This window comes from Myotis nattereri (assembly GCF_964212035.1).
Source record: "Myotis nattereri genome assembly, chromosome: 15".
In the NCBI taxonomy this organism is placed as follows: Eukaryota; Metazoa; Chordata; class Mammalia; order Chiroptera; family Vespertilionidae; genus Myotis; species Myotis nattereri.
Window position 1 is genome coordinate 39,845,296 of NC_138090.1, and position 19,467 is coordinate 39,864,762.

Here is a 19,467-nt window from a genome sequence, read left to right on the forward strand (position 1 = left end):
GAAAAAAAAAAAAAAAAAGAAACAACATAACAAAAAAAGGATTCTGATCTTTGTTATGCTACATTTCCTTGGAAACCTGGGCCTTTGCTTCTATGCCGTTTAGCTGAGGCCACTGAGTACCGGGGAGATGGAGAAGCTGATGGAGTGCGAGGGGGGCGATGTAGACAGAAGGAGACCATAAGGACTGGAAAGGGGAGAAACTGGTTTTATTAACAGCAAAGGGTTGGAGGAGAGAAGGGAAACAGTGAAAGGCTCACAAATACACCACAGAAAAGTGCCTTCCTGCACAGAATCACCATGTCTGCGCCGGCCCGGACAGGACTCAGTCACTGTCACTGTCTGCCTCGCTGGAATCAGAAGCTGGGGCTTCACTGCCATCCTCCTGGGCTGAGTGCTCACTGCCACTGGGGAAGGGACTGGCGCTGCCGCTGGGGCTGCGGCTGCGACTGGGGCTCCGCTGGTCACCTCCATCGCTGCCACTCTCTGAATCATTGTCACTACCATGGGCCCGTCCTCTATCTTCGTCATCAGAGTCGGCGTCCTCTGAATCCGCATCACTGCCGAAGATCTCCTCTTTGTCCCGGGCAGCTCGGGCCTCATCCTCACTGCTCTCCTCGCCGCTACCACTCTTGTCACTTGCTTCATCCCTATCACCCTCTTCCCGCTCACTCTCACTGCCTGAGCGCTCATCCTCACTGCCTTCTTTCTCACTGCTGCTGTCCTTCTCTTGCTCCTCATCTGTTGAGGGAACAGAAAGAAGTGAGACCCAGTTTTCCACCCTCCCAGGGTTTCCAGGGATTAGCTTATAAGCTTTACCTGAGCCCCCAGCTTCTTTCTCTTCTGTCTCCATTTCCTCTTCCTCCTCTTCCTCAGGTTCATGGTTCTCCAGCTGGGCCTTTCGTGCCTCCTGGGAAGCAGCAGGAGGGGAGGGAAAGTATTCTATCAGGCTTCTGTTTCCCTCTTTACCCACCACCACACTCCCCATGGGTTCCCTGAACCAGTGGTAATTGTTACCTGGGCTTCTAATTCCTTCTCATTCATGTCCCGGTGTTTGACCACAAGCAGGGCATTGGTACCCGACTGAACCCCAGCCTTGGCCCTGCGCTTACTTAGGCGGACCCTGCAGTGGGCAAGTTGGGAGAGGGATGAGGAAGATGCAGTTAAAAACCCCAGTGAGGGGTATGGTTCAACTTGGTTCTTCAATTCCTCACCAATGCTTAGCCCAGAACAGATAAGAATAAATACAGATTTAATAAGGGAGACTAAACTCTGGTTTGGGGCAGACGAGGGGAAAGGTTATTGCTCCCAAGATACCAATTTGATTGCTCTGCATTTTATAAAGTGTGTGTATAGACTTTAATGTGAATTAGTTACCAACACTTATAAAAACATAGAACCTAGATCTCTGGTTTAGGGAAAATATGAATCTATGGCCCCGTTACACAGGCCTCTTAGCCTTCTATAGCATGTCAGCAATGGGTTGGAATCTTTTGTTGAGCTGGGTTGTGGTGCCCCTTAGAGAGTGCCAAGAGCTCTAGGTCACCCAGACCCCACCAGCCCATTGTGCCTTCTTTCACATTTCCTCGTTGGCTTACAGGATCAGAATTTGTAATCTTTACTTAAAATTCAAGGTCACACTTTTCCCCAACCCTTATACCAAAGGCCCCAGCCAAAAATAATCTTTTAGCCATCAGGGAAAAGTTTTGGGGTCACATTTTTTAACTTGGGTATCCAGGATTTCATTTTAAATATGCTAATTTTATGTATAATCCCATACTTTAGCTATGTTTACTTTCACATGAAGTCTCTTAATATCAGGAAACTGGCTGTCTACCCTGCATAAAAGGTCTAAGTATCTCTAGTGGGTTACTGTGTTAGAAACAGATCTAGCCCACATGCATGAGCAGGCTTCTGCTAGTCGCTTACAAATGCATGTGACAAATCCTTAGGTACAAATGACCTCCAAGGTGGCATATCCTAGGGTCTTGACCCTGAAGCATGGGCCCAGGCTACTCTGAGGTAGAAATCTGAGATATATGCGCTGAGTACCTGGTCTCCAACTCATTGTAGTAAACTCCATCACCCTCTCGGAAGATAAAGAAGTAGTTTTCCTCATAACCCTTGCTAGCTTTGTTCTTCACATTCCAGTTGTACTCCCGAGCAATCTTGTAGTCATATCTGAGGATGAGGGGGACAGGGTTAGCCCCATTTCTTCCCTTTGAGGGAGAAAGAGAGACACACTTCTCAATCCCCAACCCACGCACACATCATCTGGTGCATAGTCCATTTCCTCTTCCTGGTCCCGCTTTCGTTTCTTCAATGTCTCTTCCACAGGCAGGAAGTAGGCCACAAACTGGTTCCCTTCCTCATCCATCATGCCCCTGGTTGGGGGAAGAGGAAGAGCAGTGATAAATGAGGACAAAGGGCAATGAAAAATAGGCCAAAGTTGGCAGCAGGGACACTTACCTGATCATGGCTTGAGACATCATCTCCAATGCAGCTGCACCACTCGTGTCCTTGGGGGCTGGGTCTGAGTCAAATATTACCTGAGCACATGGATTAATCCACATCTGTTGGACAGAGGACACTGGAGTTAGAAGTGAGACGTGCAGAGATGACAGGCTATCTCGCTCTGCCTCCTGTACCAAATCTGACCTTAAAGTCTGGGAAGACGGGCATGACCTCCACCGGTGTCACTCGGGGCTTGCTGTAATGCTGGGAGATCTGGTAGGGACAAAAACAGGGTGAGAAGGAGGATGAAGAGCTTTGAAGCCACCTCTTTTTCTGCCTCCCCATCTTAGTCCCTCAGTTACCGACTTCTGGGCATCCTCAAAAGTCTTCTCAATGGCTGTTATCTGGCTATCCCTATCTTTGTAAATTTCTTCCTCAGTGAACTGCTGTTTTACAGAAACCCCAATCCTAAGGGTGAAGAGAAAGGCCTTTAGGGACCACTGGACACATCTGAAATTTCTACCTTCCCTCCCTACCTACCACAACTTACTTCACCTCAGGCTTCTCATTGGAGATGCCATAACGGTTGAACTCAGTGGAGATATACTCTGTCTTCCGCATCCATGGCACCACCTTTGCATGCTGCTGAGACCTAAGGTGGAGGATCAGACACTTCAGGACCTCACCACCCTCCTTCCATTGGAGCCAGTCCCCAGTCCCCACTCAGCATCCTACCCCCTCACCTCTTGGAGCTAGTGGGGGCCTGAATCTCTTCTTCCAGAAGCTTCTCATCAGCTGGATCTAAGAGTACTAGAGGAGAGAAAGGGGGTAAGAAACCATGATGGAGGTCCAGGCCTGGCCTTTGCTAGTCTAAAGCAGGTCCTCCCTGCCTCCCTACATACCATTGGGGTCAATGCGGTAGGTGTCAGGGTTGATGAGGTCAATGGTGACCCCCAGGTCTGGCTCAGTCAGGAGGTCATGTTTGTGCTGTTTTTCCAAGGAAGTTGCTTTGTACTGAACGAACCTGGGTAGGGAAACATGCCCATTATGGTTTCCTGACTCAGCTTTACCCCCTCAAATCCCTGCTTCACAGAGGCTAAACTTCTACAGGGAGGAACTCAGAGTGGAGTGTTCCCCCATGTCCAAGTCCGAACACTTGCTCTCCAATGGAAAGAGACTTGGACACTGCTTGCTCGTTACCAAATGTTTATCAGGCACCTACTACTGTAGTATGTGCAGGGTACTGTTCTAGGCCCAGAAGAGAGAACAATCAACAAGAGAAGCAGTCCTTGCCTGCAAGGAGCTCATACTCTGAGTTGTTTCCCATTCCCAATCTTAAGTCTCACCTGTTCTGGTCGAAAGGGTAGGTAATAAACTTGGGGTCGAAGGGGATGTCAGGGAGGCTATTGCAGTACTTGACTCGGCAGACCACTCCAGATCTAGGAATAGAACAGCTCTTTTAAAAAGCTACTATGAAGGTCAAAAGAAAAAGTATCGAACTCAGACTACAGTAAGTAGAGAGGAGACAACACAAAAAAAAACCTAAAACATAACATCAACAACATAAAATGTGGAGGGGGTATAAAAATGTAATCCTTATAGAATATATTTGAATTTAAATGCCTATTAGCTTGAAACAAACTGCTAGTGATAGCCATAAACCTCAAAAGCTATACAAAACCTACAAAAGTTATACAAAGAAGAGAAGGAACCCAAACAAAATACTAAAGAAAGCCAGCAAACCACAAGACGGAACAAAGGAGAGCTATAAAAATGACCAAAAAAATGAACAAAATGGCAGTAAGTGCATACTTGCCAATAATTACTTTAAATGTTTCTCTTGTTGATGTTTCTAACTCTCTATCCCTCTCCCTTCCTCTGTAAAAAATCAATAAAATATATTTTTTTAAAAAAGAAAAAGAATAGATCCAGGGACAATGGGGAGTGGGGGGAGTGTTAGCAACCGAAGGACTTGTAATGCATGCATATTAGCATAACCGATGGACACAGACACTGGGGCGGTGGGGGCTTGCCCAAGGTGGGAATGGCGGGGGAGTGGGGGTGTCAATCAGGGAAAAAGGAGACATATGTAAAACCTTAGTAAGTTAAAAAAAAATGACCCAACAAGGGTAGTGGTGGCAGTAGCAGCAAAAAAGAAACAAAAACATGACACAGCTGCATGTTGCTTACAAGAGACTCACTTCAAATTGAAAGACATATATAGACTGATGCCTGGCCAGTGTGGCTCAGTGGCTGAGCGTTGACCCATGCACCAAGAGGACACGGGTTCAATTCCAGTCAGGGCACATGCCTGGGTTGCAGACCCGATCCCCAGTAGGGGTCATGCAGGAGGCAGGCACTCGATGTTCTCTCTCATTGATGTTTCTATCTCTCCCTCTCCCTAAAATCAAAAAAACATTTTTAAAAAAATACATATACCGGCTCAGCCAGTGTGGTCCAATGGTTGAGTGTTGACCTATGAACCAGGAAGTCATGGTTATATTCCCATTCGGGGCACATGCCCGGGTTTCAGGCTCGATCCCCAGTAGATCAATGATTCTTTTTCATCATTGATATTTGTATTTCTCTCCCCCTCCCTCTTTGAAATAAAAAAACATATTAAAGAAAAAAAGGCATATACCAGCTGAAAGTGAAAGGATGGAAAAAAGATACCCCATATAAATAGAAACAAAAGGAAAGCTGGATCCCTGGCTAGGTAGTGCAATTGGTTAGAGCATTGTTCTGATATGCCAACGTTGCAGATTCAATCCCCAGTCAGGACACATCAACCACTGAATACATAAATAAGTGGAACAACAAATCAATGTTTCTCTCTAAAAATCAGTAAATATAAAATAAATGTTTTTTTTAATATATTTTATTGATTTTTTACAGGAGGAAGGGAGAGAGATAGAGAGTTAGAAACATCGATGAGAGAGAAACATCGATCAGCTGCCTCCTGCACATCTCCCACTGGGGATATGCCCGCAACCCAGGTACATGCCCTTGACCGGAATCGAACCTGGGACCTTTCAGTCCGCAGGCCGACGCTCTATCCACTGAGCCAAACCGGTTTCGGCAATAAATGTTTTTTTAAAATATGTTTTTATTTATTTGTAGATAGAGAGGAAGGGAGAGGAAGAGATAGAAACATCTATGAGAGAGAACATCAATCAGTTGCCTCCTGCACGTCCCCTACTGGGGACTGGGCCTGCAACCGAGTCATGTGCCCTGACTGGGAATTGGATGACGCTTAATTCACTGAGCCACATCAGCCAGGCTATAAACTTTTAATAAAAATAAACTGCTGTAGCCATGGCAGCAGCTGAGACTGGTAGGCCAGGTACCGCTGCTGCAGACCAGAGAGAAACTACCTGCCAACTTCAGCCTGGGCTGTTTGCCACCGCTGCAGGGTCGGAAGCTATGGCCAAGGACATCCTGGGTGAAGCAAGGCTACACTTTGATGAACTAAACAAGCTGCGGGTGTTGGAACCAGAGGTTACCCAGACCATAGAGCTCAAGGAAGGGCTTTGTGGACAAAACTGGCCAATTTCAGAAAATACTAGTAGTTGGTGGTTTACTTGAGCTTGTTGACCAACTTGCAAAAGAAGCAGAAAAGGAGAAGATGAAGGCCTTTGGTGCTCAGAATTTGCTCAAATCTATAGCAAAGCAGAGAGAAGCCCAACAGCAGCAACTCCAAGGACTAATAGCAGAAAAGAAAATGCAGCTTGAAAGATATTGGGTTGAATAGGAAGCCTTGTATAAAGTAGAAGCAGGACAAAATGAATTTATTGGCCAATTTATTTTTCAGAAATGAAATGAAAATTTCATTATATAGCACGAGGGCAGAAAAAGCAATAAATTAATTGTTTTCAAATGGCAAAAAAAAAAAAATTTAAAAACTGGAGTAGCAATAACCATATCAGACAAAACAGACTTTAAAACAAAAAATGTAAAGACAAACAAGGACACTACATAATTACAGAGGGTAAATCCAAGAAGAGAATAAAGCAATTGTAAATATCTACATACCCAACATAGGAGCACCTAAATATATAAAGCAAATATTAATGGACATAAAGGGAGAAATCCACAGTAATAAAATACAGTAGGTAACTTTAACACCCCATTCACATCAATGGATAAGTTCATTGAGACACAAAATTAATAGGGAAGTAATGGCCTTAACTGTCACATTAGACCAGATGGACTTAATGGACATTTATAGAACGTTTCATCCCAAAAGCTGCAGAATGCACTCTTTTTAAAAATGTATTTTATTGATTTTTTACAGAGATGAAGGGAGAGGGATAGAGAGTTAGAAACATCGATGAGAGAGAAACATCGATCAGCTGCCTCCTGCACACTCCCTACTGGGGATGTGCCTGCAACCAAGGTACATGCCCTTGGCCGGAATCAAACCTGGGACCTTTCAGTCCGCAGGCCGACGCTCTATCCACTGAGCCAAACCAGTTAGGACAGAATGCACATTTTTTAAATGCACATGGCAAACCCTTCAGACTAGGACCACAAAACAAGCCTCAAATTCAAAAAGATTGAAATCATTATCAAGCATCTTTTCTAACCTCAATATCATCCAACTAGTAATCAACTATGGGAAGAAAACTAGGGAAAAAAACACATGGAGACTAAACAACATAGGTATGTTGAAAGAAAACTTTTCAAGATTTATTGGATGCAGTAAAAGCAGCTGTAAGAAGGAAGCTCATAGTTATACAGGCCTACCTCAAGAAATGAGAAAAATCCCAATAGCCCTGGCCAGTATGGCTCTCTTGGTTGGATGTCATCCTGGGCACCAAAGGGTTGCTGGTTCAATTCCCAGTCAGGGCACATGTCCCAGCAGCAGGCATACAGGAAGCAGCCAATCGATGTTTCACTCTCACATCTATGTTTCTCTCTCTCTTTAAAAATAAATACTTGCCCTAGCCATTTTGGCTCGTGTATAGAGCATTGGCCTGCAGACTGAAGGGTCCTGGGTTCTATTCTGGTCAAGGGCACATGCCTGGGTTGCAGGCTGGATCCCTAATAGGGGTGTGTGCAGAAGGCAGCCAATCAATGATTCTCATCATTGATATTGATGTTTCTATCTCTATCTCCCTCTCCCTTGCTCTCTGAAATCAATAAAAAATATATATTTTTAAAAGTCAATTCTTAAAAATCTTTTAAAAAGGAAAATCCAAATAAACAATCTAACTCTATACCTAAGGAAACTAGAAAAGAACAAATAAAACCCAAAGTAAACAGAAGGAAGGAAATAGTTAAGATCAGAATGGAAATAAATAGAAATTTTAAAAACAGTAGAAAACATCAATTAGACTAAAAGCTGATTCCTTGAAAAGATAAACAAATTTAACAAACCTTTAGTAAAGAAGGCCCAAATAAAATCATAAATGAAAGAGAAGGTACAGCCAACATCACAGATAAACAGAGTCACTCAAAAAATACAATTATAGGCTAACAAATTTGACAATCTAGAAGAAATGGATAAATTTCTACAAATAACATAACCTCCTTAGACTGAACCAGATTGAAATAGAAAATCTAAACAGAGCAATTACTGGCAATGAAATTGAAGTAGTAATAAAAGAAACTCTCAACAAATAAAAGTTCAGGACCAAATGGCTTCATAGGTGAATTCCACCAAACATTCAAAGAGTTAACATCAATCCTTAAACTATCTCCAAAAATTGAAAAGGAAGAAACACTTCCAAATTCATTCTACAAAGATAGCATTACCTTAATACTGAAACCAAAGACATTACAAAAAAGGGAGCATTTGAGATCTTGCTCTCCTGCATGTTAGCTTGGCTCAAATAAACTCTTATAAAAAGTAAAAAAAAAAAAAAAAAAAGAGCCCTAGCCGGTTTTGCTCAGTGGATAGAGCGTCGGCCTGCGGACCAAAGGGTCCCAGGTTCAATTCCAGTCTTGGGCACATACCTCAGTTGCGGGCTTGTGCAGGAGACAATCAATAGATGTGTTTCTCTCACATCCATGTTTCTCTCTTTCCCTCTCTCTTCCACGCTCCCTAAAAATCAGTGGAAAAATATCCTTGGGTGAGGATTAATAACAAAAGAAAATTACTAGCTAATGTTCTTGATGAACAGAGATGCAAAAATTCTCAACAAAATATTCTCAAACTGGACTCAACAATACATTAAAAGGGTTATACACCATGACCAAGTGGGATTTATCCCAGTGATGCAAAGATGGTTCAATATCAGTAAATCAATTTAACACATCAAGTTAAAAAAAAAAAGGGATAAATGCAGAGAAAGTGTTTGATAAAATTAAGCATCATTTTGCCTGGCCAGTGTGGATCAGTGGTTGAGCATTGATCCATGAACCAAGAGGTCACCAGTTCAATTCCCAGTGAAGGCACGTGCCCAGGTTGTGGGCTAATCTACACCAAAGGAGACAAGAATATATAATAAATCCTAAACACAGCAATCAGACAGTGGTGTGCAGGAGGCAGCCAATAAATGTTTCTCTCTCACTGATGTTTCCATTCTCCTCCCTCTCTCTCTAAAATCAATAAAAACATTATTTTTAAAAATTAAGCATCATTTTATGATAAAAACTCTCTACAAAGTGCTTATGGAAGGGACATAACATAATAAAGGCTTATATATGCCAAACCCACAGCTACGTAGTATTGGAAATCGTAGCCACAGCAATCAGACAAGAAAAAGAAAAAAAAAAAAAGGCATCCAAATCAGAAAGGAAGAAGTAAAATTCTCATTATTTGCAGATAACATACAATATATAAAAAACCCGAAATAATCCCACCAAAAAGAAATTAGAATAAATGAATTCAGTAAAGTTGTAGGATACAGACTCAATATACAGAAACCTGTGGCATTTCTACATACCAATAACGAATGATAAGGAGAAATTAAGAAAAACCCATTTACAATTGCATCAAAAAGCATAAAACGCCTAGGAAAAAATTTAACCAAAAGCATAAAAGACCTGTACTCAAAAAACTGTAAGACACTGAAGAAATAAGTTGAAAATGTGAATAAATGGAAGACATACCTTGCTCATGGATTTGGAAGGATTAATATTGTTAAAATGTCCTTACTACCTAAAGCAAATTACAGAGTCCATGTTATCCCTATTAAAACACCAATGGCATTCGTCTCAGAACTATAACGAATCCTAAAATTTCTATGGAACCACAAAAGACTCCAAATAGCCAAAGAAATTTTGAAAAAGAACAAAGTGGAAGATGGTTCCATACTCCCTGATAAGCTATGGTATAAAGCTACAATAATCAAAACAGTATGGTACTAGAATAAAACATACACAGATCACCCAGCCAGTGTTCTCAGTGTTGGGTGCCGACCTATGAACCGGGAGGTCGAGGTTCCATTCCCTGTCAGGGCGCATGCCTGGGTTGTAAGCTTAGTCCCCAAATGGGAGGTGTGCAGGGGGCTGCCGATCAATGATTATCATCATTTGACGGTTTTCTCTCTCCCTTCCTTTCTGAAATCAATAAAAATATATTTTAAAAAGCCAAAACAGCCGAAACCGGTTTGGCTCAGTGGATAGAGCGTCGGCCTGCGGACTGAAGGGTCCCGGGTTCGATTCCGGTCAGGGGCATGTACCTGGGTTGCGGGCACATCCCCAGTGGGGGATGTGCAGGAGGCAGCTGATCGATGTTTCTCTCTCATCAGTGTTTCTAACTATCTCTCTCCCTTCCTCTCTGTAGAAAATCAATAAAATATATTTTTTTTAAAAAAAGCCAAAACATAGTTCTAGCCGGTTTGGCTCAGTGGATAGAGCCTGCAGACTGAAGTGTTCCAGGTTCAATTCCGGTCAAGGGCACATGCCCAAGTTGCAGGCTCAATCCCCAGTAGGGGGTGTGCAGGAGGCAGCCAATCAATGATTCCCTCTCATTGATGTTTCTACCTCCCGTTCCCTTTCTAAAACCAATAAAATATATTGAAAAATAATAAATTTAAAATATAAATAAATAAACAAATGGGACTACATCAAACTAAAAAGGTTTTGCACAGCAAAAGAAACCATCTACAAAATGAAAATACAACCTACTGAGAGAAGACTTTTACAAATGATATATCCAATAATGGGTTAATATCCAAAATATATCAGGAACTCATACAACTTATCAAAACAAAAACAAAACCCATGAACACACACAAAAACAATCCTAATATATAAAAACCCTGGGTCCGTCAGCACTGGGTTGCCATGGCGACCCAGCACTGACTGCTGTGGCTGCAGGCACGGTGTGACCCAGCACTGACTGCTGAGGGGGCTGTGAATCAGGCTCAGTGAGATGCCTAAAGAGAAAAGCAGGGTCTGATCCATAGCCGTTGTGGCAGCTGTTGATCAGCACTTGCCTCTCTCTTTCCCTGCGGGTGCTAGCAGCTGCACCTCCATTTCTCTCCAGGCCTCCACCCAGGCTGCTGATCAGCCCCGCCTCTCTGATCAGGCCCTGCTGATAGACCCAGAGACGCTGACTGGCATAGAAACCGATCAATCAGAACCAAATTGGCCAGCAGAGGAGGGCATTTGGGGGCGAGATCAGGCCTACAGGAGTGGGCAGTTGGGGGTGATCAGGCTGGCAGGGGAAGGCAGTTGAGAGGTGAGATCAGGCCAGCAGGGGAGGGCCATTGGGGGTGAGATCAGGCCGGCAGGAGAGGGCAGTTGGGAGCAGGCGAGATCAGGTTGGCAGGGGAAGGCCATTGGGGGAGAGATCAGGTTGGCAGGGGAGGGCAGTTGGGGGCAATCAGACAGGCAGGCAGAGAGGTCAGGGGCAATCAGGCAGGCAGGCAGAGGGGTTGGGGCAGGCAGGCGGTCAGGCAAGTGAGCGGTTAGGAGCCAGTGGTCCCAGATTGCGAGAGGGATGTCTGACTGACGGTTTAGGCCCAATCCCACAGGAATCGGGCAGTCGGCCATCCTCCAAGGGATCCCCAATCGGAGAGGGTGCAGGCTGGGCTGAGGGAACTCCCTCCTCTGTGCATGAATTTGATGCACCGGCCACTAGTCCATTTATAAATAGGGAGAGGTCCTGAATAGACATTCTCCAAAGAGGATGAACAGATGGCCAACACACATATGAAAAGATGCTCAACATCATCAGGGAAATGCAAATTAAAACCACAATGATTGTCACCACCTGTCAGAATGAAAAAATAAGTGCTGGTGAGGATGTGGAGAAAAGGGAATTCTCATACACTGTTGGTGGGATTGTAAATTAGCGCGGCCACTATGGAAAACAATATGAAGATTCCTCAAAACATTAAACCCTACGTTCACTGCAGCATTACTAGTAATAGCTGAGATACAGAAGCAACCTAGATGTCCATCAATAGATGACTGGATAAAGAAGATTCAATATATATATTGAAATATTATTCAACAATAAAACCCCACACAAAACAAATGAATAAACAAAACAAAATAGAAACAGATCCATAGATATAGAGAAACAGCTAATGGTTGCCAAAGGGGAGGAGGATGGGGGTTTGGGAATAAAAAAATAAAAACCGCTGATACATTGGGTGTGGAAACTGGCCCTTGCTGCCCACCTGTTTCCCACCCCCCATTGTCCCCACCCCTCTTAGGAAAACAGAATGGGGCTCACCTCTCCGGCAGAGTCCGATGGGAATTGGGCCTGGTGGGTAAGAGAGAGAGAAACATTGGTAGAAAGATGGAGAAGACCAAATTGACAGGAGAGAAGGGGGCATCTCCAAGTTTTTAAAAGAGGATTGCCTTTCTGAATAAAATCTCCAAGAGTTTAATTCTCGGACTCCATTGGGGGGGGGGGGGGACAACACCCCATCCCTAAAGAAACCCCTCTCTTCTGAGTGCTCCGTGACGTCACGGACAGACCTGGGGGGCTAGCGACGCTAGAAGTAGACTCTGAGCCCGACCTCCCGCCTCGCCGAAACCTGGACAGACAATAAAGCTAAAAGGTGAAGCGTTTACCTGTGGCCATCTTCCCGCTGTGCCTGGGTCTGGATGGTGGGCGCCATGGCGACGAGGCGACAGCAGTCCGGACCTGGCCGAGCCGCGGGAAGTCAAGGTGGGGCGTGCCGACCTCGACCGACACCTAATCCGAGGCAGCGCTCGGGCCGGCGCCGGGGTCCGTGAGGCCAGCGTCGGGCTGAGGTGGGCCAGGGCGAGTAGTTCCAGGGGAGACAGGTAAACGCGCAGCCGCCGACTTTCAGCTGCGGATCCACCAACCGCCGCCAGGAGAATGGGCACGGACCAATCTCCTTGAGCCGCGAATTCTTCTGGGAAATAGAGTCCGGGTTAAACCCACACCCGGATTGGTCAGCAGCTGGGAAAGGGGCGGAGCGAGAGAAGAGGCTTTTGTGATTGGTGAATAGGTATCTTTAGTATGGGACGTAGGATTTGGGAATCAAGTCTTGGAAGCGCCTTCTTTCCTCCCATTGGCTGAATTGTTTGAGTGGCGCTAACTAACAAACCGGGCCTGGAGCGGAAGACGCAAAAAGAAACCTGAAGACGCACTTGTGACTTACTTATGACGCACTTCCGGCGCGCTAAGTGGGGAAAATGGCCGCGTCTCAGCCGCAGGTTCCCGCGGCTTCCGCTGCTGCTGGTGTGTCGGGTCCAGGTTCAGCTGGTGGCCTGGGTACCCAGCAGCAACCGCAGCCACCTACACAACTGGTGGGGTCTGCCCAGAGCGGGCTTTTGCAGCAACAGCAACAAGACTTCGACCCTGTGCAGCGGTATAAGATGCTCATCCCACAGCTGAAGGAGAGTCTGCAGGTGATCCGCCGAGAGCTGCTAGAGTCTAGCGGGGTTTGGTTCTCTGACTCCAAGGAGGCAGGCGGGGGTGCTGCTTGGGGAAGCGGCGAGCAGAAGGAGCGTTAGGCAAGGGAAAAGGGGTGAGACTTGGTCTTCGTGGGAGCAATGCGAGTGTTGAGCCTGGGATTGGCCAGAACTCGAGTGGGAGGGAGTTTAAAGGAGACGCCGGGCTCTGGTCGTTAAGGCCTGAGGAATTGTCGGCTTGTACAGAGAGATTCTGATTGTGATTGGTGGATGAGGGGGGACCCTAAGGTATGTCGGGAGGTCATTAACGAGAACCCCAGATGACAGCGGGCCGCTGGGAAAATACAGGTGTTTATTTAAAGCTATAGAAATAGAAACGGGAGTTACTCTGGAGTTACAGGAGGAGAAGTGGCAAGTGAAGAGGAGGCCTGTGATTGGGTCTGAGGAGTGTGGAGTGCCACACGTGTCCCCTTCTCTTTCTCCATCTCCCGCATCTTTTTTTTTTAAACTAGACTTTGATGAAAGTTGCAGCCCAGAACTTGATTCAGAACACTAACATAGACAACGGACAGTAAGTGTATTCCCGTTTCCCAGGTTCTCCATCCATGTCCACCCCATTCTTAGAAACTCATTCCCCAAGCCCCACCCACCCACCCTCCTTTCCTCCTATTTTCAAGCCCGGTTCCCTAGCTCCTGGCATTGCTCTTTCTGCCTCTGCTACTACTGCCAATCCCCTAGTGCCTGCCTCTGGGAACCTGTGCCTTTACCTGATTTCCTGACGGCTACCTGATTGCGTAGACACTCATGTCCCAGAGACTGAAAATCGTCCCTCAGTCTCCTTCTTTTCCCGGACTATAGAAAAAGCAGTGACGGACCCATACAGCGCTTTGACAAGTGTCTGGAGGAATTCTACGCACTTTGTGACCAGCTGGAACTCTGCCTGGTAAGCAGCTTCCTAGACACAGGGTGACCACAACCCTAACTCAATCCCTGGGTCTTCAGGAATTCTCAGTCAGTCAGCACAACACACAGTGAGCACCTGCTGTGGCCAAACCTGTGCTTCAGTTGATGTTGGGCACCCGGTGTTGCCCTGATCTTAGCCCTCCCAGAGCTTCCAGTTCAGTGCGGTGACATACGTCCCCAAATAATGATGGCTCAGAGCACTAAGAGTTGTGATGGGAGAAGCCTAGGTTTCAGAGTTCAGGGCTCAGATGGGGTTGGGGACACGGTTAGAGAGGTCAGAATTAAAATCAGGGAAGCTCAGGAGGCTGCGGAAGCCCAGAAAAGGCATCTAACCCTGCCTGGGTGGTGCCAGGGAGAGAGTGGCTCAGGGAAGGCTGCTGGTAGAGAGCAGATTAGAGGCGAGGCAGTAACAAAAATTGAAGAGGGGCAGGAATTGAGAAGAGGGCAAGTAGCAAAGAGCACAGCATCTGAAATCACATGGACCTCCAACCTCTACTTCTGACCCATGGGTTCCTCCCTAGGAAAATGGATTTTCAGGAGAAAGTCAGCAAGTTCATGCATGTACTAGGCACATGACAAATGTTTCCTGTAGTATCATGTTGTCATCATTGTTTTTGTAGTATCATCGTCATCATTATTTTGAATTAGATTTTAAAGTCAGAGTTTGAGAAGACTGGTAGTGGTAGAAAGGTATTCCAACCAAAAGGAACAGCTTCTGCTTTAGGAATGTCATGAAATACAGTCTGACTGAGGTGTAGTTGGCATTGGGCTTGTTGATTTTTTTTTTAAGTGCTAGTGGTAAGATTTATTAGGATAAAAGAGGCAAGATCATAGCAATGGGAATAAACCTAGACTGGGATGCCTAGACTCAGAAAGGAAAGTTAAGAAGCAAAAGGAGAGTCTTTAAAGCCCACTGCACCCCCAGTAGCAAGGCTCATGGGGACCCTTAGAGTTTAGGAGAAAAGAAAGCAAAATATGGTCCGGGGGGTAGGAGGCGGCCGGGGAATGGGGGCAGGTTGGAAGAGGTTAATGGGGGAAAAAGGAGAACCTATGTAATACTTTCAATAATAAAGATTTTAAAAACATATATATGGCCTGAGGGAAGGAAGGGGAGGTTGCTCCAATGTTGTTGAATTTTGAAAACAGCCCTAAGGGTGCTGGGAAGCCATCCAGGGTTTCAAGCTTGGAAGAACACGGACCCATTGCTTTTTGTTGTTTTCTTTAATCCTCTCCCAAGGATTTTTTTTTTTTCCATTGATTTTTAGAGAGAGTAGATGGGAGGGGCAGAGACAGAGAGAGAGAAATCGATGTGAGAGGGACACATCGATTGTTTGCCTCCCGCACACACCCGACCAGGGATTGAGCCTTCAACAGAGGCACATGCCCTTGACCTGGAATCAAACCTGGGACCCTTCAGTTCTCAGGTGAACGCTGTCCACTGAGCCAAACTGGCTAGGGCATTTTATTTTATATTTTTGGGTTTGTTTATTTTATTTATTTATTTATTTATTTATTTATTTAAATTTATTGATTTGAGAGAGGGAGAGACAGAAACATCAATGATGAGAATCATTGACTGGCTGCCTCCTGCACGCCCCCTACTGGGGATCGAGCCTGCAACCTGTGCATGTGCCCTTTGTCAGAATCGAACCTGGGACCCTTTAGTCCACATGCCGATGCTCTATCCATGAGCCAAACCAGCGAGGGCTTATTTTATGTCTTTATTTCTCTTTAGAGAAAAAGGAAGGGAGAGAGAGAGAGAGAGAGAAACATTGATCAGCTGCCTTCTGCATGCACCTTCCTGGGGATCGAGCCCGCAACCTGGGCATGTGTCCTGACCGGGAATCAAACCTGCAACCTCTCAGAACATGATCCATTGCATTTTAAAGAATATTCCTCTGGCTCCCAAATGAGGGATGGGTTAAAAGGGCCAAGGGTGGAGGCTGGGATTTCAAGAAGATAGCCATGGCAGGATTTAATGGGCAAGGCTCTGGCCAAGGGCAAATGAGCGACTCAGGTTTTGTGTACAGCCATGGAACTGATGGGTTGTGAGAGGAGGAGCCTCCAGGACTCTAGTTGGAGTGGTTGGGTCATTTGTTAGACAGGGACCCAGGAAGAGGAGCAGTTTGGGGTTGCAGAGAGAGCGTCAGAGCTCTGGAATTTCAGGGGAGGCTGGGGACATACATGTACTATCATCAGTGCAGAGGTGGGTACTGAGTAGTGTGTGGGGATGAGATAGCCCCAAGAGGGCATAAGAATGAGAGGAGGAGGTGGGCCATGCAAAATGCTGCATTTAAGGCTTGGATAGAGCAAGTACATAGGAGTTCAGAAGCCTGCATGCTACCCCAGGCTGGTTCTTGGGGCAGGGTTGGGAGTACCCAGAATGAGGCTGATGCTGCACCTTGCCTGCCTGTCCACAGCGCCTGGCACATGAGTGCCTATCACAGAGTTGCGACAGTGCCAAGCACTCTCCCACGCTGGTGCCCACAGCAACCAAGCCAGATGCAGTACAGCCTGACAGCCTACCCTATCCTCAGTACCTGGCAGTCATCAAAGCCCAGATTGCCTGTGCCAAGGACATTCACACCGCTCTGCTAGACTGTGCCAACAAGGTTACTGGGAAGACTTCTGCACCACCTACTGGCTCTGGGGGTGCCTTGTGAGCTGGCAGGGCTGGGAGTGAGCAACTTGTGGGGGAGAGGGACAGGGAAGGAATGAAGAGTGACCTCAAAACAGCTTTGTCTCTGACTTTTCTTCCCACCTGAGTGCTTGGGTGGCAGCCAGCAGGGGGCAGCAGAGGCCAGCAGGGAGTGCGTGGGGAAGAGGGGGTGGGGAGCCACTCTGTGGGTGGCCTGCTCTCCCCGAGGGAGTGTGGACTTTGGACTGTGCCTGTGGAAAACCTCTTCCTGGGATGCTTCCACTCTCTGCCCTCAGTTTGAAACCCTAACTGTGCCCCTGTCCCTCTGTCCTTACTTGACTCTGTCCCAGTATGGGTGTGGTCGCTGTGCACCTTTTTCTAGCTGTTCCCTTGTGTGTCTCTGCTGCATGCATCTATTATCTCCCTCATTCAGCCTTTTTGTCCATATCTCTGTCTCTCTGTCTCTGTGGTTCCGTGTCTCCCTATCTCTGACCATGTTTCAGTCCCCCTTTGCTGGCCTCCGCCCCCAACTCCTCACTGGAACTCTGTGTCTATGAAGGAGACCAGATTCTGGGAGCCAGAACCTCTGGGATACCAAAGGCGAGGGGAGGGAGCTTCATTTCCAGGAGCTAGCTAACAGCCAAGCCGAGGGATCCCAAGCACCTCCCATGTCAGCCCAGCCCCCAGTATCCTTTGCCCAGGAAAGGGGAAGTAATGGGGTCCAAGCCCTGACCTCAGCATGCCTGGTTGGGGAGCAACTCAGGCCCCCACCCGTATCCAGGGCCTGCGTCAGCATCACTTAAACTGGGGGCATTGTGCAATCTGTGGTGAAGCCTTGGCCCAGCTGGATGCCTGGGTCACCATATTTTTAGGCCCAAAGGAGAAGTGAAAAGGCCTCAGAAGGGGTGAATCATCTGTCCTGGGGAAGAACCCAGGTGCCTTGCCTGGGCCCCAGCTCTGGGAAGCAGGCCTTGGGGAAGGGGCTTCAAGGAGGGAGTGCCCTACCAGGCTCCCCACTTCTCTGAGAGCAAGCTTTGGAGAGCTCAGCCATGGCCTTCAGGCCTGGGCAAGTGTAGGGTGTAGCTGCCAGCCCAGGCCTAGTTGGAGGGGTGTGAAAGGCTCCAGTGACTCAGCCTGGTTGGGGAACTGCCCCACCCAACATCTTCTGTGCCCTGATTCCCATGTTCCTGCCCAGAGGCCTCTTGTTCTGGACCCCGCATCTGCAAGGAAAGCCCAGGAACATGGAGACCCATGATTTACCCAAAGCCCAAGTCCCCACACTGGAGTCCTTGGAAATGGCCAGCCGTGTGGGTGTGGGTCTGGGGCAAGTAGGACAGGCCCACGGGAAGGGCAGCAGATCTCTGGGTCACTAGCTGAAGCTGCTGTCCACAGGTAGAATTTCTTCCTCAGGGAAGCCACATTTCTGCCCATTTATTTGACTGAATCAACTCCCCAGGTCATCTAGGATATTTCCTTTACTTAAAGTGAACTGATTATAAACTTTAATCACATGTACAAAGTTCACAGCATCATCTAGATTACTGTTTGATTGAATCAACAGAGGACTGTAGCCTAGCCAAGTTGACATGTAAAACTGACCATCATAATCTAGTCCTTGTCGATTTGGCACCCATACACATCTAATTAACCATAGTTAATCTCTAATTAAATACAAGAACAAAGTCATCTTCCCACCTAACATGATGCAATTATCTGTGTACGGCCAGAAATGCACCCTTTACCCCAAAGAGCCCCCTGGCTCTCAGCCTGGGGTACATGATGTATGTTAGTGGGAGATGTAGGTCACAGCACACACACTTAGGAGACATGCACACCTGTCCTGTGAGGTGGAGTCAGCACAAGAAACTTACTAAGAAAATCATAAGGAATGAAAAATACAGTATTTATTGAAAAAAATCCACATGTGAGTGGACCTGCCCAGTTCATGGGTCAGCAGTATGTCAAATAGAAGTTCCAAGAAGAAAAATAAAGCAGAAAACTGGGATCAAAAATAGAGACTTTTGATTGGGGGGAGTGGGGCGGGGAGTAGGAATAAATAACATGCAAGACTTGCATGAGAAGCATTGTTACTTTATTGAGAAAGTTGAGAGCTTAGGTTGGGTGGTGGCTCATAGGTATTCATTATTATGGTTTGTAAATAGATGCCCCATGTATTTATTATTTGTTAAGTAGAGAGCAATATTTTTTATTTAATCTTTGACAGAGGATATGAAGGCCTCACTGACAAGATTGACTTGAAGGAGAGAGAATAAGTTATAAATATAAGGGCATTGAGGGAAACAGCATTCCAGGAAGAGGGCATGGAATGGCAAGCGCAAGGCCCCGAGGCAGGAATGGGACAGTGTTTATGGAATAATGTGGAGGCCTGGACCATAGTGAAGGAGCTGGAATAGAAGCCAAGACAGGTTATGGAGGACCTTGGTTTAGATCTGCACTGGATTATTCAACCCAGAAGGAGATTGTACAGTCAGGGGACATAGGGACTTATCACACCCCACCCAGCAGGGAACAGCATAACCCGCCATCCTACAGTCATGGTGTACTCATGGTCTTAGCACAAGCCCACAGACTAAAGGAACAATTCAACCATGTAAAATATATAAACA

General features: G+C 46.3%; 2 protein-coding genes and 1 pseudogene across 3 annotated transcripts; 2 read left to right on the forward strand and 1 right to left on the reverse strand.

Annotated features, from left to right (window-relative positions):
- Positions 1–185: 185 nt before the first annotated feature.
- PAF1 (PAF1 homolog, Paf1/RNA polymerase II complex component) lies at positions 186–12,681 on the reverse strand. The gene is made up of 14 exons (XM_081106726.1): positions 12,430–12,681; positions 12,086–12,115; positions 3,798–3,890; positions 3,354–3,475; positions 3,195–3,261; positions 3,002–3,103; positions 2,814–2,919; positions 2,656–2,724; positions 2,467–2,570; positions 2,265–2,381; positions 2,050–2,178; positions 1,015–1,120; positions 817–907; positions 186–738 (listed from the first exon to the last, which is right to left on the reverse strand). Exons 1-14 carry the CDS (start codon positions 12,474–12,476, stop codon positions 323–325), a joined length of 1,599 nt encoding a protein of 532 aa, XP_080962852.1. The 5' UTR covers positions 12,477–12,681; the 3' UTR covers positions 186–322.
- On the forward strand, positions 5,659–6,318 carry LOC308530205 (intraflagellar transport protein 20 homolog; annotated as a pseudogene). The gene has a single exon. The product of its transcript is annotated as an intraflagellar transport protein 20 homolog (transcript).
- MED29 (mediator complex subunit 29) lies at positions 12,599–16,931 on the forward strand. The gene is made up of 4 exons (XM_081106727.1): positions 12,599–13,236; positions 13,752–13,810; positions 14,098–14,182; positions 16,623–16,931. Exons 1-4 carry the CDS (start codon positions 13,021–13,023, stop codon positions 16,863–16,865), a joined length of 603 nt encoding a protein of 200 aa, XP_080962853.1. The 5' UTR covers positions 12,599–13,020; the 3' UTR covers positions 16,866–16,931.
- Positions 16,932–19,467: the final 2,536 nt, after the last annotated feature.